The sequence below is a fragment of the Colletotrichum aenigma genome, assembly GCF_013390185.1.
Source record: "Colletotrichum aenigma strain Cg56 chromosome Unknown KSG_Cg56_contig01, whole genome shotgun sequence".
NCBI classification, from domain to species: Eukaryota; Fungi; Ascomycota; class Sordariomycetes; order Glomerellales; family Glomerellaceae; genus Colletotrichum; species Colletotrichum aenigma.
In genome coordinates this window covers 4,946,440-4,972,441 of record NW_023500907.1, presented here as the reverse complement: position 1 = coordinate 4,972,441, position 26,002 = coordinate 4,946,440, and the positions used below count along the sequence as shown (strand labels likewise).

The window sequence follows — 26,002 nt, the reverse complement described above, 5'->3', positions numbered from 1 at the left end:
TCGTACAATCGTCGTCACCTGGGGCTCCTCTCTCTCCAAGTCTCTGCCGGACGTAACCCGCGCGCACACCCCTCCCCACCGAGCCTGAAGTCTGACAAGCCTGAACCTGGGAGGAGCCCTGTTGGGGACAGCTGGGAATCTCTTCTTCTCTGTCAGCACCACCAGACTCCAGTGACCACCGCGCTCGACCTGAACTGGAGCCGGACGGCGTTGGAAGCGTGCTGCAAGAGACCGCACCGCCGCCTGCGACAACCACGATCGCGACCGCGAAGCCATTCGCGACGGTCAAGCAAACGCAAGGACAAACGCTCTGCCTCGACGCCATCTGACAGTTTACGGTCAGAGCCAGAGCCAGAGCCAGAGGCGAGAAGAGCACCGACCCCGACACCGTTCGCTCGCTGCTGGCCGTTCGCAGCATCTCAGACTCTTCCCGGAGAGTCGGCGTGTTCCAGCAAACGGTCGCCATCCATCGCGGCGCATCGCATTGCATCGCTTCTTCTGACTCTCGACCGACGAGACTGGAGTGAGTGTGCGAGCGAGCGAGGAACACTGGGATAGAGAACGCACCCCGGTCGATATCAAGCTGCACTTTCACGCTCGCTCACCACACACCATCCACCCTCACCCTCCCTGCATCCGCATCCCGGTTCAGTCTGCACTTTACACCACACACCCTTGCTGCCACCTTCGGCGTACCCTAGCTTGGTCGGTCGTGTCACAGCCCACGCTCCTCTCGTCCAATCGCCCATTCCTCCCGTGCTCCAGAGTGCCCCACCCGGACATCTCTGGGCGTGCTGAGCTGGCCGTCCTCCTCTTTCTTCGACAAGTCAAGTACAACCCGGGCCTCTCCACTCCTACCTTTCCTTCCTGAGTACCTAGCCTTCTAAGTACCTTATCCTCCCACTGCCGCCGCGACCCTCCCACACCACCACCACCACCACCACCTTCGCTCACACACTAACCACGCTTAACACTTGCCTCTCTTGCCTTGGAAGTACTTCTCCTCACTGCCCGCTGTGCCGCTGCCTCTGCCGCAGCCGCCTATTACATCTTGCCTACCCTCCTCTCCCTCGCGTGCTATCGTGCCTGATATCCCCTCTTTTCTTTTCAACCTTTTGCAGCCACAAGAGTCTCTGTCGCACTCACACGCATTCGCAAACGACAACACCAATACCATCACCACCACTCACACACACACTCACCGCACCTCATCGTCTGCCTTCCGGAAATCAACACACATCACCACCGCTCATCAGATATCGCATCTTCAGTCTATCGATCCGTCGGTCAAGATCGCGAGTCGTTGCTTCGCTGTACAATTTGACCGCCAAAAGCCCCCCTTGCATTCACGACCCACAAGTCATTTCCAGAGTCTAGACCCGACCAAGGTGAGCCATGAGTCTCCTCTCTCTTTCTCCTCCCTTCAATCATGCGAAACCCCGTTCGGGTCAAGAACCTTGGAAGCCTGCCCTGTCAGCCCGGGAGATTCACGACCGCACACCGCGACTACTTATCCAACCTGATGCCTTGCGGCGCGCTGACATGCCCTCCCACTTTCAGCCCACTACCCGTACCCAAACCCAGCACTTCACCCAGGTTGGAGACATCGACCACGTCTAGTAATCGGCCGACATGGCCAAACCCACACGCTACGCCGGCTCTCACGAGCCCTTGCAAATCTTCCAAGACGACTTCTTCGAGAACTCGACAGCAATGATCAACCACGCACCCATGCCCGCCGTATCGAAGCCCCCGAGAAGACCGCTCGGCGCCGCAAGCAACAACAACGTAATCCTCAACCCGCCAGCACTCGCTTCCGACAGACATTCGCCTCTGAAGGCATCGTCAGGCAACCAAAAATCTCCTCTCGCCCCGTTGAAGTCTCAAGGCAACAGACTCAACATGGTTCCCATGGCGCCACCCTCCGCAAGGACACCAAACACCGATTCGCTTCATAAGAAGCCCTACCTCTCCAAGTTCAAGACCGTTGCGCAAAAGCCACCCGTAGTAGATCTCGCCGCTGGGTTTGGCAAGGAAAACGTCCACCCTCAGCTGTACCCCGCGCCGCCAACCATCAACTTTGACCAGTTCTACATGCACAAGGCACCCGGCAAGCGCACGCTCATGGAGGCCGCGCCTATCAAGGAATCAAGACCGCTCAAGAAGGTCAAGGCCGACGAGTCCGGTCTGCCGCCACACGACTCCTTTCCTCCGATCCTTGACGACGGGACGAAACCGGGCCACAGCTACGCGACTTTGATCGGGATGGCCATTCTCCGGTCTCCTCAAAGGCGCCTGACCCTCGCTCAGATTTACAAGTGGATTTCCGACACGTACTCGTTCTACAAGGCGGAGGAATCGGGATGGCAGAACAGCATTCGACACAACCTCAGTCTTCACAAAGCCTTCATTAAGGTGGAGCGGCCGAAGGACGACCCAGGAAAAGGCAACTACTGGACCATCCAGGAGGGCATGGAGCAGCAGTTCATGAAGGACAAGCCAGCGAGGAAGACCGCGACTACCGCCGAGAACGTCCCCGTCATGTCGACCCGAATGGAGCCCTCAAGACCGGTCAACGTCCCTATCCAGGAGCCGACTCTGCCGCCTCCGGCACCCATTAACCACGCGACGCTGCCGCCTCTGCCCACGTCTCAGGCTACCGTGGCCGTCGAATTCTCATCCGACGCGACCATTCCCGTTTCCGACTCGGCCGCACCCGAGGATGGACACGACAAGGGCCTCGATCAGGACTGCTCTCCCCTGCCGCCCACGATGCACTCTTCACCGCCGATTCCGCGGCATATGGAGCCCCGCAGCCGCACGCCTCCGCCGCCCGGCCGCGGCCCATTCTCCTCCATTACCAAGTCCCACAAGAGGAAGTTTGCCTCCATGGACGACAGCGGCTACATCTCATCGCTCGAGTCTTCGGCGCTGCGGCAGCCCAAGACCGGCATCCTCACTTCGGAGGCTGACCGCCCTCGCAAGCGCAGCCGTGCCGGCAGGGCCGAGGACGAGATCGCTCGCTTGCGCGCTTCTTCTTACGACAGCCCTAGCAAGGGTCGGTCGTACAACGCGTTCGCCCCACCGTCCTCGTCGCCTCTCCGCCAGCAGGGACAGATGCTGCCACCTCTGACTCCGGCCATGAAGTTGAAGCCGCCCACCAAGGCACCGCCGTCTGCATCGCCCAACACGAACCTCCGTCTTCACCGCGACCATGTCCGCCAGATGCTCCAGTCTCCACTCCGCAAGATGGACGGCAATGCGCCTTGGAGCCCCGCCTTCAACCTGGATGAGAACATCTACAACTACAACCTGATGGCTGCCGGTGATTTCGACATCTTCCAGGACATGGACAACGACTTCTTCGACGGCCTCCCTCAGGAGTCGCCATCAAAGAAGTCGGTGAAGCGCCCGCGTATTGAGCGCACCAACTCTGCCAGCGCTCTGGCCGAGGCCACAGACTCCAACAAGTCGGTCATCTCCACCCCCTTCCTGAAGGCCCCCGCGCAGAACTCTGCAATGTGGGAAACCCCCAGCAAGGTGTTTGATGGGCTCTCATCTCCCATCAAGGGCGGCGACAGCGCCTCCCAGTGGAGATTCCCCTCACCGACAAAGATTTCCTCGTCCTTCTACGAGGTTGCGGCCGAGGGCGACTGGCCCTCTTTCACGTTCGACACCGCCGACTTCATGGACGACCCCAACGAGTACTCGGGGCTCGACATTCTGCAGGGCTTTGAGAAGATTGGCTCGGGCTCCCAGCCCAAGCAGTCAGGCTCCAAGCCCAGCAAGCCTGCTTTTGGACGAAGCTACACCACGCAATTCTAATCTCTCCCATGAGGCTTTTTTGTCTCATTGATACTGAGACATGACGACCGTTACGATGTATGAACATACTAATTGGCATAACGTCCGATGCTCAGGCGTTCGACTGTTTCGACCACACGATAATGGAGCGGGAAAACCAGGGCTGGATTGACTTTAAAGACTAATGTCTGATACGGGCTCCGCGGCTTATTTTTCTTGTCCATGATTGTTGCTTTATGATAATGACGAAGCAGCGGCACATACTGGCTTATTGGGGACATGATTCTGGTAGGAACATTTGGGTGTGTTTTTTTCTCAAGGCCCCCGGTCTTGATTTGCGCGGTGGACATGATCAAGCAAAGGCTACACTATGGATTGGCGGGAACTGCTTTTTGGCCGAATGGCTTTTTGTGTGTTTTTTGTTGTACGAAAAATGTTCGTTTGGATGCGTTGCAGATTAGCTCCCTCCACACGGAGGACACTTAGTGTCAAATGCTAGTATGAGCCATCATCACATTCTTTGAGTTGGTCAGATGACTGCACTAAATTGTCCAATTTGCTCTCTCGTGTTCGCCCTCGCCCTGACTGTGACTGCTGGTTTGGATGGAAAGGTACCTCCGGGCCACTCTCTCGCATGCTCTTGGCCTATACCCTTTCGGAATACGTCAAACAGTGAATTCATGCGCGATTTTTGAACGAAAGGTAACTCAGAAACGGGTATCATATTGATTTGCTCTAGTTCAAAATCCGACAAGTCTATGCCCACAGCCCATATAATTCCTAACGCCGCCTTCATTAAATGCTTCCTCGTATACTCGCTTGCGTTGATCCCGTAAAGCAACTGCTGTCGCTTAAGCCCGTTAATCACACTCCCAATCGTCCCTTGATATCGTGATACGTGTCAATATATGCCCATTCTCGTGGCCCAGCCCCCTTCCTTCTGGTTGATGTTGATCTGATACGGGAACGGGTTCGAGCCCTGCGTCGTTATCGGGGGGATGTGATCCTTGTGGGCGTTTACAAAGGTGATGACCTTCATAACCGTCGTCATGAGCGTCTGTTCCATGGCCTTGCGGACCTTAGCCCTCTCTGTAGCAACATTGTCAGCCTCCTACATCCGCAATTTTCCACGCTCATCTCTCCCAAGACAGCACGTACCGGTCTCTGTTCGAGGCTCTGCGACGGTGACCTTTACGGTCCACAGCTCCCAGCACACCTCCTCGTCGCCGCGCATGAGCCAAGCCTTGCGGCGCTTCTTCTCGAAGAACTGCACGTTGAGCTGGCCGCGCCCGCCGCTGCCGCCGCTGCCGCCGCTGGCCGTGTTGGTGGAGGAGCGCTCGGCGTCGAGCTGGCGGACGAGGGCGGTGGCGCGCTGCTCGATCATGGTCTCGAGCTCGACGTCGTCGACGTAGGGGAGGGTCAGGTCGAGGACCTCGCGGGTGTAGGGGACGACGGCGGGGAAGAAGCGGTGGAAGAAGATTGTGTGGAGGATTCCTGCCGTTTGAGAAGGTTAGTTCTTGTCCCCATCCTTACTGCATGCCGCTCATGGGTTTTTGGTGGGTGAGAGGGTGTCGCGCCCGTGGCGCAAAGGCGATGTGTTCTCGTCGTGTCGTTGAGGTATATGACGTCTGGCGGGGCGGGAAACCGGGGCCATGGGAATGAGGGAAGACGGTACCTTTGACGACGTCCCGGACGGATGCTGGGTCCGCGAAGGCGTCGAGGATAAACTCTGGAGGATTCGTCTGCTGCATCGTGTGCGGGGAGGTAGTTATGCTCGATATTTGTTGCGTCCGTCGTAGGCTGAGGGTTCGGTGACGATACTGCTTCAAGGGGCGATGATAACGTTCTGAGGATGGACTTACTGGAAGTCCCCCCTCGGATGTCAGAAGATGGACCTCTGTGTTGGGTGCTGAGGGGCAGACTGATGTGCCGCAGCCCGCCGCCGCAGCCTGCCCCGATAAGGGGGACCTGATGAGGGGGGCAGTTGGCGCTAGATGACAGGGATGCGTTTACCCCGAACTCTTGAGTGCCCAAAGGCTCCCGGTCATGGGTCCCGGGGAGAAAGGCGGCTGCAGCACATGTACTTAGCAAGGTACGTACACTGATAGATCGGGTAGGCTACCTACGTATTGTAATGCCGTAAGGTACCGTCAGGTCAGTGATGGAGGTATCACTTCAGGTGCCGCGCTCGCTTTACTGCGTACGGCGTATAGTGGCGCGGGTGCCCGCTCCAGCCACAGCAGCGCCTGCCACGGGCCAGTCATGGAGCGTGATGCGTGTTCAACCGTCAACGTTCTATCGCGTGGGTGTGGCTGGGCCGAGGTAATCACGGTCCACCACGACACTTTGGGAGAGCTACCTTGCCCTCTGTCTCTCTGCTTAATTGCCCCCCCAAAAGTCATTACGTTTGCCGACCAGCCTTCCTGGAGATCCAGACATTGCTCCCTCTCAGATGCCAATTTCGTGGGGATTAGCGAACCCCGGTTTTCTCTTCTTTCTTCATATCATTCTGCCCCCTGGGTTCGGAGAGTTTTGCTTTCGATTTTAATTCACACCACTGGTCTTTGGGGGTGTTACTGCATTCTCAATTGCGGTCAGGCCCTCCACAGAGCTCTGTGCCTCATTTGGTCTACTAGTATTCAACGGAAAGCTTCGAGAACAAGAGTGGAAGCGCCAACACCATGTTCGACGCAACCCGGCGATGGTTCCGCCGGAATAGGACGCCTCTCGCCATCGGCGTAGGAGTCGTCGGTGCAGGATACGTCGTGACGAATTATGTCCTGGGCAAGATCAACGATGCGCGGGAGCGCATGAGCAGCGACCGCATCGCGAAGGAGAAGTGAGCTCTCATCCCCATCCCACCCGCGCCGGCAACTCCAGAGAGAAGACATCAAGAACTGACAATGGCCCCCTCAAACAGCCTCCGCCGCCGATTCGAGCAGAACCAGGAAGACTGCACCTTCACCGTCCTCGCGCTCCTACCCTCCGCGACGACAAGCATTCTCGAGGCTATGAACACGGAAAAGATCACGTACGAAATCCAGAAGATGAAGGGCCAGACCAAGAGCGTCAAGAGTGGCAGCGGCGAGAGCGTGAGCCCACCGAGCATTGCGGACACCACAATGACCGCCGACGACGATGGCCGCAGCGTGGTCAGCAGCGGCGTGCAGAGCGAGAGCGGGCTGCACGCGAGCCAGATGACGGTGCCCAGCACGGCCGCGACATCCGGGGAGGGCACAGCTGCGCAAGACGGAGGGGCCGCGGGTGCGGCGGCGGCGCAGAAGGCCAGGAAGACCAAGAGGCAGTTGTGGGATGACTTGACGATTAGCTGTAAGTGGATCGACACCGATCAGAGTGATAAGGGTGCCTCTTTTGCTGACGTGGGGGCCGGGCAGCAATCACGAGAGCGTTCACATTGCTGTACACGCTTGCGCTTTTGACAATGCTGACGAGGGTCCAATTGAACCTCCTCGGTCGGCGCAGCTACTTGTCGAGCGTCATTTCACTCGCGACAGGTGCCGCGCAGGCGACGATCAGCCTTGAGAACAACGACGACGACGGCCTTGAGCCTTACGGCAACGACTTTGAAACCAACCGCCGATATCTGACATTTAGCTGGTGGCTTCTGAACGAGGGATGGAAGGAGATTGGCCAGCGTGTCGAGGCTGCCGTCCGCCAAGTCTTTGGCCATCTCAGCCCGCGCGACCTGCTCAGCTTTGAGCAGTTCTCCGAGCTCACCCTCGCGGTGCGCAAGAACGTCGAGGGTGCGACGCCCGAGGAGCGTCGCAAGGCCAAGTGGCTTCCATACCTGCTGCCGCCGCGCAACAAGGAAGACCATGTTCTCCGTGAGTCTGGCATCCTGGAAGAGAGCACCGTCATGCTCTCCGAAAGCACGACGTCCCAGTCCCCCGCGTCGTCGCCCGCGGTCAGGAGGCTCCTCGATGAGACCTCGGACCTGATTGAGTCACCCTCCTTCACGCACGTACTCACCCTCCTGCTCGACGCGGGCTTCTCCACATTGGTGGACAAGAAACTCGCCTCGGCGGCCTTTGACAAGCCGGACCTCGCGCAGTCGGAGCCCCGCACTTCGCAGGTCGTGCTTCTGCCCAAGATCCTCTCGGTGCTCACCAGGCAGGCGCACGTGATTGGCAACGGCATGCCGAACGAGTATCTCCAGGAGATGGAGCAGGTGCGCGACCTGGAGGGCTTCGCGGCGGTGGTGTACTCCAGCAACTGGGAGAACGAGATCCAGCAGGAGGAGGGGGGCATCATGGCCAGCGCCGTGGATGTCAGAGCGAGCGAGGTGCCGTTGAGGCCCAGCCAAGCGACGACCAACATCCCGAGCCAGCAGACGCAGGCGACGACACAAGGGACCGGCGAGGAAAGCGTTGTGGTCGTCGACCCCGCGACAAGTTTCGAGAGCGCGTGGGGTAGGGCGGTGGACCAGAAGTGAGATGACGGCAAGGAGCCATTGGGGTTGCCCTGCTGCTAAGGATATGACCTTTTTTTTAATGAGAATCATGGGATTGGAAGGATGGCGAGGCGAGGGTGATTTGAACGGGAATTATAGGTATCATTGTATAATCTATGGGCGAGAGATAGATGGACATCTCGATCTGTACCAACAGCGCGGGCCGGCCCGAAAAGAGACGGCGGCTCCGTTCCTTTTTTCTTCTCTTTTGGTATCCTTCTGACCCTGTCTCTCATCCGGTCTCTATGGTTCGCCTCTATCGTGGGGTTTGGTGACATGTTCGCGGCTCTCCTGGTCGCGCCGTGGCCAAGCCCTGATCGTAACAGAAGCCCTCCTTAGGGGGAGGACTCTGATGGTTGTCCCGCTGGACAAAGCTTCCATACGTGTCTTTGGTTTTGTAATTTCACTATGCTTTCAGTCGATGCGCTCACATCAGACCCCTGATGAACTGATCCAAGCCCAGCTCGAACAGCTCATTCTTGACGCCCTCTCCGCCCTTGTGCTCGGCCGGCGCTAGAGGATTCTTGACGACTGCAGAGATGGCTAGTCAGCATCGTGTGTTTCGTTTCCCGGTTCGCCACGGATGTAGTCTTACCATATTCAACCCATAAATTGATGTAAATCTGGTGCAGGACGTTGCGCATGCTCAGCGTCGCCGTGTCGGTGAGCATGACGAAGCGCAGGTTGGAGGGCGTCTCGTAGTAGTGCAGCTTGTAGCCGGAGGTGCGGTAGCTGATGAAGGCGTCGTCGTCGCCGCCGAGCTTGCGGACCATGTTGCGCAGCGAGAAGACGGTGCCGAAGATGAGCTTCGCGTCATCCTTGGCGGAGTTTGTGTGGGAGCGGCGGAGCTGCTGCGAGGGGGCGGCGGCGGCGGCGCCGGGGCCGGCGGAGCTCGAGGGTGGTGGTAGGGAGGCCGGGCGCTCGGCGGGGAGCCATGTCTTGCTGTAGATGCATTCCGTATGCCGGTCGAAGATGTAGAAGGAGTAGACGACCATGATGGGCGATTTGGCGTGGAGTGTGGTGGTGGTGGTGTCGTCGGTGAGGTGCGGCGTGCGGGATCAAGGTCCCATTCCGTTTGGGGAGGTCGCGCAACGCAAGTCGAAGCTTCGTGGTCTTGAATTGGGCTGAAGGATTGTCGCTTCGATGTCGCTGGCGAGCTGTGGGAGCTCTTGTCGTGTACGCGCAGGGTATCGCAGGCCCAAGATGATGTCGCTGGGAAACGGTCGTCGGGAGCCTGACGAATGAGCAAACGCTCAGTGGCACCCCCCAGGCTAAGGTACGTCTCTGGCCGAGCCTCGGTGGCCCAGGAATGCGCAATGAGACCCTGGAGCCTGTCCGATTAGGTGTGTGCAGGGGCAGCCCGTGGCGGGGCACTCTCAGTGGGGAGTGAAATGCTCTCTTCCTCCCAGCCCCGGACAAGATCCATTGTGTCCTGACGGCGCCTCTTTTGTGGTTTCTGCTTGCTGCAAAAAGGAGGGGTTCGCAGTCTCGCGCTGGCCCTACGAGGAAGCCACTAAGCCTGGGCAAGCCCACCTCTTTGGGGGCTGTTGTAACGCGCCCAATGGCATCAAGCTCCGGGTCTGAAGATGCTCGAAAGCCTTACGCGGTCCATGGGATCGCCGATGGATAAACGGCAGCGAAATGGATGCTCGAAGCCTTGGGAACCGGGGATTTGGACCGGGCCTGACGTGGGGGCTGGACCGACACAGCTGAACATGACGCCGGGCTGGGAAGTGTTTTTCTCCCCCCCTCTCAGCGTCGTTTCCCACCTGCGGTGTTCCTCTTTTTTTTAAGCTTGAGTCGTCGCTCTCGCAAAATTCCAGCCCTTGCTTCTGCTGGTTCATCGTGGTCGCTTTCGGTTTTCCCACCCACCTTGGTCTGCTTCAGGTTCGGTCGCAACAAGGCTTGAGCACACACATTAGGTAGCCGGCATAGCTCAGCTGAGCTCTCTCTCCCCCACCTGGTGCTCTCCAACTCGAATTCCGTCATTCCCCCAAAAACGTCAGCTCGCCTTTTCCTCTCTTTTCCATCGTTCCAGCTTTGCACGACACACACAGCCTGGCGCTGGAGGCGACAATGTCTGAACCCGGCGAACTCCAGAGCCCGCCAGCAACGGCCATGGCTTCCGCAACCCTCGCGACCACCGGCGGCATCACTTCGCCCACCATTACTGTAGAAGAGGGCGGCGCGGAAGCTCGTCCGCCGCTCGCTAACCACATGTGCGTCTGCGCCGGTCCTTGTTGAGCCTCCCTCCCTCCTCCCTTCCCTCTCTCGCTGCGTTGCGCGCGCTGCAACTTGCACTGCCTCCCCCGCGCTCCACAAGCACGCAGCTCTAACCTCGTCCCGTGTTGCCGAGCAGATCCGATTCGGCCGCCCAGCCAACAAAGTTCCAGAGTCCCTTGCGACATCACCGTCGAACGCCGTCGGCTCATCGCGAAGTCAAGGTGCGTCAGCTCAGCGTTGTTGAGCTTTGGCCCCGCCGCGCTCCCAAGTTGGTGGGGGCGGGGTAGCTGTCCTGTCTGTCATCAGCGACCAGGGACTCACAAGCAACAGGAAACCCTCGATGCTGTGACTGAATATGGCAGCGAGGGCCAGGACGGACGGAGCAACCACCGTATTAACCAGTACATAATCAAAGAGGAGATTGGTCGAGGTTCGTATGGAGCAGTGCACCTCGCGACAGACCAGTTTGGGACGGAATATGTAAGATGGGCTCGCTCCGTCATCTGCCCAGAGCCAAGCTCACACCTCGTAGGCCGTCAAAGAGTTCTCCAAGGTCCGTCTTCGCAAACGAGCCCAGTCCAGCATTCTCCGCCAAGGAGCTCGTCGACCCCAGCGATTCGCCCACCGTGTAAGTCTCAATGCGCCGCTGTCGCCACACTTTGGCGACTTTGGCGGAGACAACCCAAGCCCCAGTGCCAGCGATGCCTTATTCTTCATCAGGCAAGAGATTGCCATCATGAAGAAGCTCAATCATCCGAACTTGGTCCAACTCATAGAAGTGTTGGACGACCCAGAGGAGGATTCTCTGTACATGGTCCTTGAGATGTGCAAGAAGGGTGTAGTCATGAAGGTCGGACTCGGTGAGACGGCCACACCGTACCCCGAAGACTCGTGTCGTTATTGGTTCAGGGACTTGATATTAGGCATCGAGTATTGTAAGTGATCTAGTTTTTGCACCGCCGGCAGGGCTAATGCGCAGTAGTGCACGAACAAGGCGTCATTCATCGCGACATCAAGCCTGACAACCTTCTGCTGACTGAGGACGACGTCCTTAAGATTGTCGATTTCGGCGTCTCAGAGATGTTCGAGAAGCCTGGCGACGGCATGATGACTGCCAAGTCCGCGGGCTCCCCGGCCTTCTTGGCTCCCGAGCTTTGCGTAGTCAGGCACGGCGATGTGGACGGCAAAGCTGCTGATATCTGGTCCATGGGCGTTTCATTGTACTGCCTGCGATACGGCAAGATCCCCTTCGAGCACGATGGCGTACTGGAAATGTACGAAGCCATCAAGACGGAGTCTCCTCGTCTGCCCGAGGACGAGGATCCCGACTTTGTGGATCTCATGAATAGAATTTTGGAAAAGGACCCGAAGAAGCGCATCCCGATGGCGGGGCTGAGAGTACGTGCTGTCCGTCTACTACGTTCGCCGCCGCCGAGATTGCTGACAAGATTCAGGAGCATGCCTGGGTCACAAAGGGCGGGACAGATTTGTTGCTTTCCAAAGAAGACAACTGTGCGGCCCTCATTGAGCTCCCAAACGAGCTCGAGTTGAACCGTGCTTTTACGCGGAAGATGAACCATCTTCTCTGCGTGGTGAGTAGTAATTGGCATTGTCTCAGAACGTCTCTAACCTTAGTGTAGATGAAAGCGATCCACAAGTTCAAGACCATCCTCATGAGGCGCAGGCAGAGTCGCAACTCTACGCTCTCGCCACGCGGTGATGGCGGTAATGAGTTGATCGACCAGGACAGGGACAGGGCTCGCGCAGAAGAGATTGAGGCTCTCATCGCGAAGCGCCAGGAGTTCATGAAGAAGCAGGGAGGCAGCAGCGGTGCGACGGACAAGAGCGACGCGACCGAAAAGGCGGAGAACGAGCCGCTGATCCTTGGTATCGGGATCGGTGCTCGAGACGAGTTCGACAAGAACGAGCCGTCGGCGGGTGCTGTGGCTGAATCTCCGACCAACGTCGACTTTAACATTTATGACAAGGCATACGAAGCCGAGGTGGAGCGCATCATGTCCAAGCCCAAGAGGCAAACGACAATGTACCTGACGCGCTTCGTCAAGGACCGCGAGCAGTTCAAGGAGGTCGCCAACGTGATCGAAGGGACGTCCGCGGCCGTTACACCAGCAGGAACGCCGAGATTTGATACCCACCAGGCGGCAGCGAAGGACCGGTTCGCGGACTTGGTGTCCAGTATGACGGGCAAGGGCAAAGACGCAGAGGGCGAAGAACAATGAGAAAGGGCGATCGCATCCGTGAGTCCGCAAAGGCCATGGCTTGGCGTTGGGGGTTTTTCTTTTCTTGTTTTGCCGTGGTTGTTGGGACGATTTACCTGAGCACTTGTGTTCCAAAATATGATACCTGTTCGCGGCTGGCGGCCAAATGAATGGAACGGGACATTGCTTGCTGATGAAAGTTTGGCGGCGGCAGAGCACAGGAAAACATGATTGCGGTTCACCGTGGTTGACAATTTCGTGTGAAATTGGGATTCGTCTTGCATGGGTGTTCCACTTTTGGCCAAGGGGATAGAAGGTCCAGTGCCATTCTGGAAGCTGTGGAACGCCCTGTTAAACTGGGGAAACAGTCGTGGCAGCCATGCTCGGCCGAAGACATCATCACTTGTTCCGTCCTTCATCTCTCTTGCCGAAAGTGGTTTCCACGCTAGTCGTCCATCCCCGGTGGAGATAGCCAATCGCGTGGGAATGAGGCACAGCCAGAAATCCCATCCGAGGCAAGGGGGCCAAACGACCTCCAGTCTCCAGTCAGCATTCCTTCCTTTTTCCATCGTTCTGGCCCCCAATTTACCAATGCACTTTACGGAACGGCGACGCCGGCTTCAACTTCCCCAGTCCCAGTCGATAGGCTATACCGAGAGTTAATAACGTCGTCGATGGAAGCCACAATATCCTTCAAGCGACGACTGTTCTCTAACAGGAAAGATACGCATTTCGACAGGAGAACACGAGATCAAGACTTATTCGCCATGGCCCCCGACGGCGACAGCTTCCCGATGGGCAACCAACCGACGGGGTTTTCGGTAAGCCCATGAAACATACGGACAAGCTCCATTATTCACGACGACAACCTTACTGAACACTCGGCCTTGCCAGCTCCTGAGGCGATCGTTCGTTCCGTCGTTCTCCCTATCAAGCAAACGCTTGAGCACGCCAGCACCCTCCTCTGTCAGCAACACCATGCCTAGTCGATGTCAGGCATGCCGCAACCTAGACATTTGGCGAGCCACGGAACGCCTTCCGGGGCATACTCTGTCCGCCCTCGTAGATGGTGTTGTTCTCGCCAGACTCAAGACTTTCGAGGACCCTCGCGATTGCGATCTATGTCAGCTCTTCTCTCGCCTGTACGTTGAAATCGACCCGGCAGCCTCCGGCTCCGTTCACACAGCAGAACTCCGAGCTTTCCCTCTTGTGCCGCACATTGCTCTACGGTCGCTCAGGCAAGGCTTTTGGAAAGGCGACACCGGGTACTTATTCGAGGCGGAGGACTTGACCGACTTCTTCCTTGCTGTCGTGCCGTCTGACTTCACCCACACAGGTGGTAGGGACAACTCGCGGTTAGAGAAGCTCATCTCCAAGCAGGGACTCGTCATGTGGCATCGGGAGATACAAAAGAACACAAGATTGTTCTCTCCACGCATCGTCACGCCCCAGTTCAACGCTCGGGTCGTCATGGAGTGGCTGGACTGCTGCAAAAAGTACCACCCGGCTTGCCATCGCGGACAGGGCGCCCTGCCCAACATGCGACTTATCGACTGCGAGACCAGAAGCGTCATCACTGTCGAGTCTCTCCCTACCGAAGGTCATCCGGAATACGTGGCGCTTAGCTACGTATGGGGAAAAAGTACGAGTAGCCTCTTGGACTTTACGGACACGGGCACGTCATTACCCAAGAATCCGCCCCAGGTCATTGAGGACGCGATGAAGGTTACCGCTGCACTCGGCTACCGCTTCCTCTGGGTCGACAAGTACTGTATCGACCAGCACGACAGCGGTAAGAAGCACGAGCAGATTATGCACATGGATTTTGTGTATCAGAATGCGGCTCTCACAATTGTCGCCGCTGCTGGAGACGACGAGACTTGTGGTTTGCCTGGCGTGTCCACCGAGCGGCCATCACAACAAAGCTTCTTCCCTCACGAGCGGTTCAACTTGCGCTCGGCCCTTCCGTCGCCTAAGCAGAGCATTCTGGACTCTCGGTGGGCTACAAGAGGGTGGACGTATCAGGAGGCTGTCCTATCAAGCCGACGCCTCATCTTCACGCGAGACCAACTTTACTTCGAATGCGGTTCGATGAACTGCCATGAGAGTTTGCGAGTCTCATTCGACGCCTTGTATCGGCAAAGGAGGTCACACCTTGACGACTACATTGGCCGTTCGCTCTTCGGATCTGAGCATTTGACACCCCAGACGGCAAAATACGACGAGACATCCAGGTTGAACAAATTTCTTGCTTACACACAATGTGCCGAGCAGTACTCAAGACGAATACTAAGCTTTGACGAAGACGGTATGAATGCATTTGGGGGCATCATAAAGAGGCTAGAGTCGACGACAGACTTTCCCGTTCGGCAGATATGGGGTATACCATTCTTCCATCCAAAGGACGACATACTTGCGTCTGCAGGGAACGTGGACTACTCGGGCTACCTTTTGACCGCGCTGGCCTGGAGGCATGAGCTATACAAGCCCACAAGGCGGCGCAAGCAGTTCCCTTCCTGGTCCTGGACGGGATGGGAAGGATCGGTCACTTGGCCAAACCCGGTGGATTCAAACAACATCCATAGTCCAGAGGGTGTCGACATGGCCAGCATTCAGCTGTACCTGGAGGACGGCACCACATTACCATTATCTGAACTTGATCCGCGGAGTCCGGACCAGAACTTTTCGCAACCAAGAGCTCTACTAATTCACACTTCCGCCGTTCCAAGGACGGCGTTCATTTCCGACGGTTCCAACCATAGCATGCGACTTGCAAACGGCGGAGAAGTTCGGCTGTATCCCAGTAAGGAGGATTTGGATGCACCAAAAGTATTCAAAAGGATACAGACTGGACGGTACGAGGCCATCAGGCTCGGCACCATCAATGACGACGCATACATGATGCTGATCAAATGGTACCGGAACTCGGCATATCGGATCGGCACACTCGTCGTGAACAAGTACTATCTAACATACTCCTCGCCTGTGGCGAGAACGTTCAAAATCAAATAGCCCTAATTTAATCACACCCTGCTCGATGCGGCAGGTTTCAGATGCCTTCAACGCCCTCAGACTCATACCAACAAAAGCTTCAGGGGCCATCGTCTTGAAATACTTAAGCGCTGCTCCTATTGGCTGCCGTGAACGTCGTCTTCGGCAACCAACAAATGAAATGGAGGCTGCGCCCGTCGTTTGTGTTGGCGCTAAGGCGCAGCAGCAGGCTGCGGCCAGCCTCACCTTCGCTCCAACAAACGTGATGAATTTCCTCTCTGCAACAACACATTAGCTCTATCTCTTCCGGCTACTATGCCTGACTTATTGTAAACGTTCTTCGCGATGTCTGATCCATTGTCAGTTGCCATAAGTGTTGCGGGAATCGTCTCGCTTGGTATCCAAGTGACACAGACGCTTTACAACTACTACGCAAACGCGGAGTCGGATGTCGCACACATTCTCACGAAGTTGGATAGTCTTCTAGAGCTACTCGATAGCTTACATCGCCAGCTCAAGGACCGCAAATTCCGCTCGAACGACCGTCACGTCTTGGCGTTGATTGAAAAGCATGTCCAGGAATGCGAGGACTGCATTGAAGATCTCCGTGATCATACAGAAAAGTTTGGGGATCTACAGCCAAAAGACACTCTGGCTATTACAAAAGCCCTCGGTCGACGGCTTGCTTACCCATTCCGGGAGAAGACATTGAGAAGGCTTGAAGAGGATGTCGCTGAGGTCTTCAGTCGCATGTCTTCTGCATCACAACAGCTGCAGCTGAACGACACCAGCAACATTCGGAATGAAGTTGAGGAAATCAAGACTTTGATGGACCTAGTGAGGGCCAGCCAGGTTGATAATAAAGTCTTCGAATGGTTGAAAGCCCCTGACGCTACGATCGACTTCAATGAAGCTTGTAAGAAAAAGCACCCCGGAACAGGCCTGTGGTTTGTCCAGGGCCCCGCGTACAAGTGATGGCTCGAAATACCGGGCTCGTTTCTCTGGCTGAGCGGCTTTGCTGGCTGCGGCAAATCTGTCCTCTGCTCCACGGCCATCCAGTACGCCTTTCGACACCGGAGGTCTAACCCACAAGTCGCCGTCGCATTCTTTTTCTTTTCTTTCACCGATGTCGGCAAGCAGAGTGTGTCGGCCATGCTGCGCTCCTTGGTGCTACAGCTGTTTGGCCAACTCAATAGCGGCTGCAACTATGTAATGCGATTACGAGACACCTACCGCAAACTCTACGCCACCAGACCAAGTCTTGATTGATTGTCTCCTCGAGCTTTCCAGATCGTTCCAGGACATATACATCATGATAGATGCTATCGACGAAAGTCCGCGCGACGAACACCGCGAGGCTGTGCTCGAAACGCTGCTTCTCTTACGCCACAAGCCAGGGCTCCACCTCCTCGTGACAAGTCGAGATGAGACCGATATTCGAGAAACGCTAAACCCATCCTTGAAACAACATGTCACGATGAAAAACCTCTCAGTGGACGAGGATATCGCTCGCTACATATCAGAACATCTTCGCAAGACCGCCCGCTTGTTGAAGTAGTCCAAAGAATTTTCCCGCATCGAGACCGTACTGACGAAGCGCGCAAACGGGGTGTTGGTCACCTCTCACCATCACTGGCAGACAGTGCAGCTAACTCTGTTACAGATTCAGATGGGTTGAGTGCCAGTTCAAAGCACTTGCCAGCTGTCCCGTGAGCCCTCACAACTTGAGCAAGCTGCTTGAGTCACTGCCCAAGACATTGGATGAAACCTACGAGCGAATGCTTCTTGGTATTCCGGAGCATGCTCAAGAGTGCTCTCAGCGGATATTGACTGCTCTCTGCTGTGCCAAACGGCCCTTAACAGTGCTGGAAGTCATTGAGTGCGCTGCGATCGAATTTGAGCCTGAGCCAGTGTTGAATCCAGATCGACGGCTAGAAAATGCAAAGGCCATCGAGGAAGCCTGCCCTGGCTTGGTGGAGGTCTACACGGCACCGTTTAAGATGTCCGATTCGCGAACCTATGTGAGAATTTCTCACTTTTCTGTTCAGGAGTATCTCGAGTCCGATCGAATATTGCACCAGAAAACCGTGGCGCAATTTCACACCGGAGGCCACGGCGGCCAAGTCGAGATGTTGAACATCTGGCTGTCCGTTCTGAATGCTGAACATAAAAGGCTCTCGGATTTCATTAGCCTCATACATGATGCCAGCGGACCGCTGGATGAATACGCACATTCACACTGGTACCTGCACTTTACAGAAGGCAAGGAGACGCCGGCGTTGTTAGATCGAGTCCTGCGACTTTTCCAAGTCTCGTCGTCACTTCGCACCATAGTATTCGAACACCTTCGCTTCGATCGCGGTTTCAATCAATTGGATTTGGAAGAAGACAATCTTGAACCGCTAGAATTCGATGTGGATGATTTCGGACGCCTGGAGCTTGCAGGAGGCACTCTAATCGAGGACAAGACCTGTGTCTACTTGATGACTATGCTTGGGTTTCACTCAGTGCTAGTTCGGTTGCTTGCTAACGACAGAACCGACGTGGACAGACCTGTTGCAGGCATGACCCCATTGCAGCAGGCATCCTCAGATGGGCATGAGGAAATAGCACGGCTTCTGCTGGAGCATGGCGCTGGCATCAACTTATTCGGGAAGCACGGCAACGCGTTATCAGCAGCGGCCAAGAATCGTCATATGGGCACCGTCCAGCTCTTTGTGGACCACAACGCCGATGTCAATGCAGGAGGAGAGAGGTTTGCCTCGGCTCTGTCTGCGGCGGCCTGGGGTGGACATACAGACATTGTCCAGCATCTCCTCGATCATGATGCTGATGTAAACGCCACTGGTAAAAGCCTGGCTTCACCACTAGTCAGCGCAGTGACAAAGGGTCACGCGGATGTCGTTCAGCTTTTGCTAAACTCCGGCGCTGATGTGACGGCACTGAACTCGGCTGGCTGTGCACTAATGGCGGCTGCGTAGCATAGTCGCATATTGATTGCAAAGCTTCTCCTCGAACAAGGAGCCAATGTGCAGTGTCGACATGACGGTGTGGAGGACACATTTCATTTGTACCCATTGGTCATTGCGAGTGGCAAAGGAGATTTGGAAGCCATGAAGCTTTTGCTCGAACACGGTGCTGACCCCAATGCCATCAGGTATCACCAACATTCAACCCGTCAGTCCATAGTCATAAGCACTTCACTATTATCCGCAGTCGAAAGCGGAAATGTAGAGGCTGTGCGAATTCTCCTCAACCACGGCGCCGATCCCAACCTGAGAGCGCAGGGTCGTCCCCTGAGGACTGATTCTCGGCCTCTCCTACAGGCGATCAGGTGTGAACGCAACGATACCGAAATGGTAGAGCTTCTCCTAGACTACGGCGCCAATCCGTACGATAACGGCAGTCGCGGAAAGGATGGGGCGCAGCGTCTGGCTCGTTACCTCCGCAAGATGAAACTACGCCAATTGATTCAAGAACATATGACGAAGTATCCGGAGGAAGAGTGCTTAGCAAAGTCTACCAAGATGAACGGCAGTAAGGAAGGGAGCATCGATAGGACCTGCGAAAAGGACGATGACAAGGGCAATAGTAAGATAGTCCTGGATCTACCGATAGACCAAGACTTATTACCGTTACATGCTGCTGCAGCAAACAAGACGTCCAGAGCCCAGATTTCAGCCAATCGTTCCCACGCAGATATTTTCCAGAAGTGACGATGAACCTGTCATCTCTCCTGGAGCTTTTTCTTTAAAAGGAGTCTCTGATGTCTCAAGGCCTTCTTTCCCTGTACTAGTCCCAAGACTCCCCGGCGGCCACCGTACTCCGTCCCATAGGCCCCTCTCATGACGAGAGAGGCTGCCTCACAGCAGCCACATACTATCCAACAAGTCAGCCAGCCGCTCTTCAGCCTAATCACAGACGAAACTCACAGGAATGATCTGCACCCTCTCGAGATCCCAGACCCCGCTCGTAGCATAAACATCGTTCTCAATGATAGCCTTGACATCCTCTAGGCTTTCCGCGGTATACACCACCACGCTGCCCCTGAAACAGGCCTCCGTGGCGTCTTCGTCCGGATGTTTATCGAACATTGCCCCTAGAGCCCGTAAGCCCAACTCTGAATTCACAGTGACCCTTTCATGGGGGCGATGGGGATTAAGACCGTACCTCCGGCAACTAGCCTCCCAGACTCGATGAGGGGCTTGATTCCTTCGTAATGCTGGCTTTCTGGGCGTCAGCAGCGACCAGAAGGCGGCCATGCAGACGAGAAATATTACCCTTTGACTTGCTTGCGGACTTGCAGCACTTTGGGCTTATCCGGCACTATGCAAAGAAACTCCTTTGGTGCCCGCGTAGCCATCGTTCTGGCACCGGCACCAAGCGACATGTTGGCAGTGCGCAGAGCAAAGGTCAATGTCCTCGCATACATGAAGAAAGACGAACGGCTGGGCAGCTGGATAATTGTTGAGAACTAGCCAACTATACGACGATCGCTTGTCTTGTTCATTTAAGAACAGTTTGTGGTGTATGGCATCAGTCTGTGATTGACTCCTTGTTAGTCGGGATGACAGACCCGACACTGGACCGGTCCCGGCGCTGGTGGGACCCGGATGACCAGGCATACACCGAATCAGGCAGGCACGCTTATACCGTTTGCAACGGCACAGGGATGGCGGTCGGCTGCATAGTCTGGGCCACTTACACTCACTCACTCGAGCACTAATTGCGACACAAAACACGATAAACACACGATTAAGGGGTATATTGACCGCTCAAACGGAAGCACATGAACGATATATATAAGCTACCAACTCGCAATTGCAGCGCACCAGCCGTGCACTCAAACACCCGACCGCCAGAGGAATATCCACCCTGCAAGAAAGCCCAAAGCTACACAAACCTAAGAAACTGAACCTCAAAACTTTTTCATGCACCAAGCTATTCGTCGTCATCAACGTCCATCGATTCTTGAGCGGGCCTTCCCCGTGTGCTGCGCGCCGATGTTCTGGTTGCCGTTTTGGGAGCGGCCTTCTCTTTTGGTGCGGGACGGGCCGGCAGCTTCGTCTTTGCGGCTGCCTTGGAAGTTGCCGCTGATCGGCCCTTGCGTCCGTTGGACTTGGGCGGAGGTGAGGCCTTCTCTTCTTCCTCGTCGTCGGCCTCTTCCTCTTCCTCTTTGTCTGACTTTGCAGCAGCTTCGTCAAGGTCTGACAACGGGGAATCTTCCCTATCTTCCTCTGCCTTACCACTCGTCTCCTTGACCGGCTCGTCCTCCTCTTCGTCGTCGCCCTTTGGAACGTCTGAGAGGGCAGACGAGTCGCCGTCCTTATCCGAGTCCTCAGACTCCGATGCGGAACCCTCCGCCTCTGGCGTTGGTGCGCCCTCAATGTACTCCCACGATTGTACGCCATCCCACATCTCCTTGTCATCATCAGACGAGTCGCGCTCGGCGTACTGGGAAGTCTTTGTGGCTCTTCCGCTACGCCTCCGGTTCTCCTCGGGTATGTCAGAGCCTGGGCGCTTCTTGATCTTCGCGGGCTTCTTGGGAGCGGCCTGTTTCTTGACCTTGGGAGGCTTTGGCTGCTTGGGTGGCCTAGGCTCCTTGACCTTAGCAATCTGCCTAGCCTTCTTCGCCGCCGGTTGACGATCTCCCCTCTCGTCCATGGACTTGCGCTTCTGCATGGCTGTCAGCGAGATACTGGAAAGTCAAAGGGATATTCATACCTTTTTCCTATCGATGGACTTGAAGAGATCGTCAAGTTTCTCGTCAATTTCCACAGGGAGGAATTGCTTCTCGGCAATTTCTTGGGCTACCTGGTGCGAGGGCAGAGCGGTGTAAAGACCGACAGGGAGGCCGACCTTGGTCGGGAACGCCTGGAAACTCCAGTTCTTCCTCTCTTGCCATTTTCTGATGACGGCCTGAGCCAGGTCGCTGATGATTTGCAGGTTCTCGCTCTCATCGGGATGGATGGCGTCACGAGTTTGCTTCACTCTTTCAGCATACTTGAAGATCAGACCCAGGTTTCCCTCGGTAGCCACGTTCGAAACGTAGTATAGGATGTAGCGGCCGTGGTCAGCCAGATCGCTAGCATAAGATGCTCGGTCCTCCTCGCTGGCCTCGGCAAGGTTAGGTAGTCTGTTGAAGTCGGGGTGATGTGCCAGCAAAGAAATAAGCCTGGCCATGATGGCCTCCATGGGACGCTGCTCGGACGTCTCCAACGCGCGCACGCGGGAGCGAATCCAGGTCTCGATGCGTTGCTTCAAGTCGGAGTTGGGCTCGAACGCCGTGAGGAAAATGATGGTGTAGAATCGTACGCGAAGCTTGCCCCGGGCCAGGTACTTCTGGAGCTTCTCGATGAAGCCCTTCCGAACCTGGAGCTCAGGATCTTGGGCAGTGAAGGCCAAACGATCAAAGTCGGCGCATGTCAGCAGGTCATCGAAGTGCTTGATGGTGCACAACTTTAACAGAAGCTGAGCAGCAAGCAGGCGAAGCCTTGACTTGTGGTGCTCTGGTGTATCCTTCGTCTTGCAGAGCTCTCCCCTCTTGACAACCAAGGTCTTGAGCAACTTGAAGACCGGAGGCGCCTTTTCCTGGGCCTCTTCGGCCTTCTGCATGCTCCGGAGGCGGTTGACGAGGATGTGCAAGGACAAGCACTTTGCCTGCAGTTCCTCGTCCATGTCGGCATCCTCAACCCACTTAGGGTCTTTGTCGGAAGCATCCCCTCGAACTTGCAGCAGGATCTGCTGGACCGTCATGTTGAGAATATCGTCATCGGCGTCCAAGGTAATCTTGGGCGCTTGGAGCTCCAGCTGCGCGACAGCCTGCAACTTGTTCAGGAAGTGAGGCGAGCCGTACTTCCAGTCCTCCATGACCTTCTGCAATAGACCTGTAGCGCTTACAAGTCCCTTCTCGTCTCCCTTGGCGAGGAGAATCTTGATGGCGTACTTGGCACACTTGACCGGTCGGCCGTACAGAGCATAACTTACCAGAGCTTGCGAGAACTTGCGGTCCTGCGGAATCTCTTCCGGGTACTTCTTTGAGTAAGACGCGCAAGCCTTGAGAGTGTCGACCACTATCGAATCGTTCTCGCTGGTCTCGCTCGGTGCCTGGTCGATCAGACCCTTGCACAGTCCCCCAACGTGGGTCTTGAACAACTCAGGGTTGCGCTGTGAAATCTCATTGAGGATCTCGTGAGAGACGGTGCCATAGCCGTCCTTGTCGTTTCTTGAGTAGTCAAGAATAGTCGCAAGATGGCTGCGGTTGAACAGCAGGCAAGCCGATCGGTAGAGGAGCGGAAGCAGCGTATCCAAAACGGCCGCTGACTGGCTAGCGTTCATACGCTTCACGAGCTCCTTAATGGCTTGTCGCACCGTTTTGTAATCACTCTCGGAGCTGACCGAGTACTTGACAAGCTGGTATGCGCGTCGGTCGTTCTGGTTGGCGAACTTTTGAAGGTCTGTCTTCACCTTGAACGAATCCGGGAAGAATTGTGTGATGTACCCCACTGTACGCTCCAGGTTCGCCGTCTTCTTCGGGCGGTTGTCATCCATCACACCGCCATTGTAAAGCTCGCACTGCTTGACGAAAGTCTCCAGGACCTGTGCAAACTGAGGCTGTCGACCCTGCATGGCAAAGAAGGCCTTCTTGGCGGCCGAGTCTAGCGACTGCGTCAGAAGCAGAAGCCTCTCTGCGCGGATCCGATCCTGTTCGGCAACGCCCGCGTTCTGCTGGCTCTGGCTTGATGACGCTCTGGTGCTCTTCGGAGTCTTGATGGGCGGGTAGTTCAACGGGATCAGACATTCAAAAAGGACGCGATCAAGCAAGATATTGAGCTCGAGATCGTTGGCGTAAAATGCATTGAAGATGCGTGTAGGGATTCCAGAGAGGGCTGCAACAACAGCCTCTTGTCCGGCAGCCAACTCGCCAGAGCCGACAGCCCAGAGCTTCGCCAACAGAGTCATTGCGTCAACTCGAACAGCATTACGCTTGTCACGGCAGCGGTCTGCGAGACTGTTGAGGACGGATCCATCCTTGTCCACGCCTCCAGGTGCTCCAAGCTTGGTAACGAAGTCGCGGAAGCTGAAGAGCTCCATAACCTTGACAGCAGCCAGTCGAACCTTTTCATCGCCATCATTGAGCTTCTCACCGAGATACTTTACCAACTCGGATTGCTCCTCGCGGCTGAGACCAATGCCACCAGCCGAAGTGGCCAAAATGTAGCCAACCGCGTTGGTCCAAGCAGCTCGAATTGCCGCCGTCTTGTCGTTTCTTCTGCCCAAGAAATGGTGGTACGCGGTCGCGTGAGTTTGGGCAAACGACTGAGGCGAAAGTGGCGTTGTGAGAACGCTATCGTAAACTTGGCTGGGCGCCTCATCGGCCAGGCGCAGCGGGGGGTACTGAGCGGGATCTAAAACGGGGAGAGGTGGTGGGCCAGCAGCGCCAAGTCCAGAGATCATGTCTCCGAGAGTTTCCGTAGCCAGTTGTCGCAAATCGACGTTGTCGGCCGAGAGCTCTGCCTCAACCTGAGGAATCACGTTTTGCAAGACAGACGGACAGGCGCGCCAAAGTTCCCTAATCAGAAAGTGAGCTTTTCTGAGCTCCTTAAGTTCCGAATCCGTCGGGCCTCTGGGCGCATCCTCATCGTCCTCTTCATCATGCTTTCCTACTGTCTTTGCTGCAAAACGCGAGGCATCAAGGATGACATCGCTGAAATACTGGCTGACGTAGTGCACCATTTTCTCGGTGCAGACGTTGCAGATTTCCTTCGCCATGATGTAGGCTGGTGGTTCGTCTTTGGGCAACAAAGTGGACTGGTTGCCGTTCTGCTCGCCGCGTTCCGTACGGCTCTGGAATCCACCCGGAGGTGCCGCTCTAAGGAATTGGGCCATGATGACCTCGATAACCTTGGGGTTCATGCCGGAGGCCTCGTCGACAAGGGCGATGAGCATTTCCGTCATGGTATTACCGACTTCCTTGGAAATGCCCTCTTCCGAGCTGGAACCTCCCGAGACACCGTCGAAAAATACAGAAAAAAGACGGAGAAGCATCTCATCGGCACCATCGACATCGTTGATGAGAAGAATACTCTTTACTTCGGTAAGTGCAGTCAGCACGGCCTTGTGCTGGCTGTGGTAGGGATGAGCCTGGTCGCTCAATGACGGAAAGATATGCGATACGAGGAGATTAAAGAACATCTACAAGATCAATTGTTAGGCTGGGCAGAGAATACACAACATTCTAGGGGACTGACCTTGGTCTGGTCCGCGGTGAAGGGCGCGTCGGGGGCGCACAGGCGGAGGATTTCCGAGATGCACACTGCAGTATACGCCTTCACACCCTTGTCTTTATGCGCCAACAAATTGCGTTGGCCCAGGGCGTGGGAGACATCATTAAGAGATTCGACGTTGACAGCATCCTGGTCGATGCTGCTCAGCTCCTCGTAGAGAGCCTGCAAGCGGTTGAGCAGCTCTGTGGTGGGTATGGGCTTTCCGGGTCTCCACGTCAATTCCTCATCGAATTGAAGGCTGACGAGCTCTTCGCCCTGCTCCTCCTCGACCTCCTCCTGAGGTTCATCGCGACCGCGACGAGGCGCCATCTCGTGAGGTATGCAGAGGGCGCTCGGCGGGTGACGTGGTGTGCGGAAGCGGGGAAGACGATTATCGAGAGTGTGTTCGATCGACGGAACGTGTCAAGAGTCGATGATGCGCGCACAGGTTAAGTCATGGATGAAAAGTTGCGCGTCGCAGGTATCGATGAAGAGCGAAGCGACCAAAACAAGCGCGCCGAAATACAGACCAATTGCGTGGTGGCGACGAGAGGTGGGTGGAAGCTCGAGGGGCCTTGAGTGTTGCGACGAAAATGGATGGAAGGGTCGAGTCGTGTTACGCGCCTGCGCCTGCAGTTCATCGGGTTTCGCGTGCTTACCTGAGCTGAGCAGCAGGAGCTGGGGAGGTAAGGTACCTTAAGGTCGACTCAACGGAAGTGGGACCTGCCTCAGCAGGAGCAAGCAGGAGCTGCACCTGCACCTTCCCTTGTCGTGGCGTGTGGCCTGGCCCGGGCGCGACGTGAAAGTGGGGCTTCCCCTGTCATGCCTCGGGCCCGGCGTGGCTGGTGCAGCACAAGTCGCAGCTGTGAGTGTGACCGCGACGGAGCTCACCGTTCCACGTTCAACCTCCTGTCTCCACTTGTCGGGCACTCGAGCCTCTGCTGTCTTCAACCTCACCTCATCCGTTTGTGACAGCGCATGTGCATCCTTCCTTGTTGATAGGAGGAATTTTCGTGGAAACTTCAAGT

At 56.1% G+C, this 26,002-nt stretch overlaps 11 protein-coding genes across 11 annotated transcripts; 7 read left to right on the top strand and 4 right to left on the bottom strand.

Annotated features, from left to right (window-relative positions):
* Positions 1 to 1,713: 1,713 nt before the first annotated feature.
* On the top strand, positions 1,714 to 3,825 carry sep1 (Forkhead protein sep1; the record flags this gene model as incomplete). The annotated part of the gene is made up of 1 exon (XM_037316569.1): positions 1,714 to 3,825. One exon carries the CDS (start codon positions 1,714 to 1,716, stop codon positions 3,823 to 3,825), a length of 2,112 nt encoding a protein of 703 aa, XP_037184678.1.
* An 880-nt stretch (positions 3,826 to 4,705) lies between these two features.
* On the bottom strand, positions 4,706 to 5,555 carry ATG101 (Autophagy-related protein 101; the record flags this gene model as incomplete). The annotated part of the gene is made up of 3 exons (XM_037316568.1): positions 4,706 to 4,893; positions 4,963 to 5,298; positions 5,480 to 5,555. The coding sequence occupies 3 exons, from the start codon at positions 5,553 to 5,555 to the stop codon at positions 4,706 to 4,708; spliced, it is 600 nt and encodes a 199-aa protein (XP_037184679.1).
* Positions 5,556 to 6,485: 930 nt separating this feature from the next.
* Positions 6,486 to 8,257, top strand: PEX3 (Peroxisomal biogenesis factor 3; the record flags this gene model as incomplete). The annotated part of the gene is made up of 3 exons (XM_037316567.1): positions 6,486 to 6,643; positions 6,725 to 7,134; positions 7,200 to 8,257. 3 exons carry the CDS (start codon positions 6,486 to 6,488, stop codon positions 8,255 to 8,257), a joined length of 1,626 nt encoding a protein of 541 aa, XP_037184674.1.
* Positions 8,258 to 8,702: 445 nt separating this feature from the next.
* bet5 (Transport protein particle subunit bet5) lies at positions 8,703 to 9,270 on the bottom strand (the record flags this gene model as incomplete). Its single annotated transcript, XM_037316566.1, has 2 exons — positions 8,703 to 8,806; positions 8,871 to 9,270. The coding sequence occupies 2 exons, from the start codon at positions 9,268 to 9,270 to the stop codon at positions 8,703 to 8,705; spliced, it is 504 nt and encodes a 167-aa protein (XP_037184675.1).
* A 1,081-nt stretch (positions 9,271 to 10,351) lies between these two features.
* cmkC (Calcium/calmodulin-dependent protein kinase kinase cmkC) lies at positions 10,352 to 12,738 on the top strand (the record flags this gene model as incomplete). The annotated part of the gene is made up of 7 exons (XM_037316565.1): positions 10,352 to 10,494; positions 10,635 to 10,719; positions 10,829 to 10,978; positions 11,031 to 11,433; positions 11,481 to 11,896; positions 11,953 to 12,090; positions 12,139 to 12,738. The coding sequence occupies 7 exons, from the start codon at positions 10,352 to 10,354 to the stop codon at positions 12,736 to 12,738; spliced, it is 1,935 nt and encodes a 644-aa protein (XP_037184676.1).
* Positions 12,739 to 13,484: 746 nt separating this feature from the next.
* On the top strand, positions 13,485 to 15,729 carry CGCA056_v001304 (Vegetative incompatibility protein HET-E-1; the record flags this gene model as incomplete). Its single annotated transcript, XM_037316564.1, has 2 exons — positions 13,485 to 13,538; positions 13,612 to 15,729. 2 exons carry the CDS (start codon positions 13,485 to 13,487, stop codon positions 15,727 to 15,729), a joined length of 2,172 nt encoding a protein of 723 aa, XP_037184677.1.
* A 324-nt stretch (positions 15,730 to 16,053) lies between these two features.
* On the top strand, positions 16,054 to 16,683 carry CGCA056_v001303 (uncharacterized protein; the record flags this gene model as incomplete). Its single annotated transcript, XM_037316563.1, has 1 exon — positions 16,054 to 16,683. One exon carries the CDS (start codon positions 16,054 to 16,056, stop codon positions 16,681 to 16,683), a length of 630 nt encoding a protein of 209 aa, XP_037184670.1.
* Positions 16,684 to 17,185: 502 nt separating this feature from the next.
* ANKHD1 (Ankyrin repeat and KH domain-containing protein 1) lies at positions 17,186 to 18,689 on the top strand (the record flags this gene model as incomplete). Its single annotated transcript, XM_037316562.1, has 2 exons — positions 17,186 to 17,262; positions 17,372 to 18,689. The coding sequence occupies 2 exons, from the start codon at positions 17,186 to 17,188 to the stop codon at positions 18,687 to 18,689; spliced, it is 1,395 nt and encodes a 464-aa protein (XP_037184671.1).
* Positions 18,690 to 19,064: 375 nt separating this feature from the next.
* On the top strand, positions 19,065 to 19,308 carry CGCA056_v001301 (uncharacterized protein; the record flags this gene model as incomplete). Its single annotated transcript, XM_037316561.1, has 2 exons — positions 19,065 to 19,245; positions 19,301 to 19,308. 2 exons carry the CDS (start codon positions 19,065 to 19,067, stop codon positions 19,306 to 19,308), a joined length of 189 nt encoding a protein of 62 aa, XP_037184672.1.
* A 243-nt stretch (positions 19,309 to 19,551) lies between these two features.
* Positions 19,552 to 20,098, bottom strand: atnB-1 (Aspercryptin biosynthesis cluster protein B; the record flags this gene model as incomplete). Its single annotated transcript, XM_037316560.1, has 4 exons — positions 19,552 to 19,587; positions 19,641 to 19,807; positions 19,879 to 19,934; positions 19,989 to 20,098. The coding sequence occupies 4 exons, from the start codon at positions 20,096 to 20,098 to the stop codon at positions 19,552 to 19,554; spliced, it is 369 nt and encodes a 122-aa protein (XP_037184673.1).
* A 551-nt stretch (positions 20,099 to 20,649) lies between these two features.
* pds5 (Sister chromatid cohesion protein pds5) lies at positions 20,650 to 25,304 on the bottom strand (the record flags this gene model as incomplete). The annotated part of the gene is made up of 3 exons (XM_037316559.1): positions 20,650 to 21,384; positions 21,433 to 24,903; positions 24,960 to 25,304. 3 exons carry the CDS (start codon positions 25,302 to 25,304, stop codon positions 20,650 to 20,652), a joined length of 4,551 nt encoding a protein of 1,516 aa, XP_037184397.1.
* Positions 25,305 to 26,002: the final 698 nt, after the last annotated feature.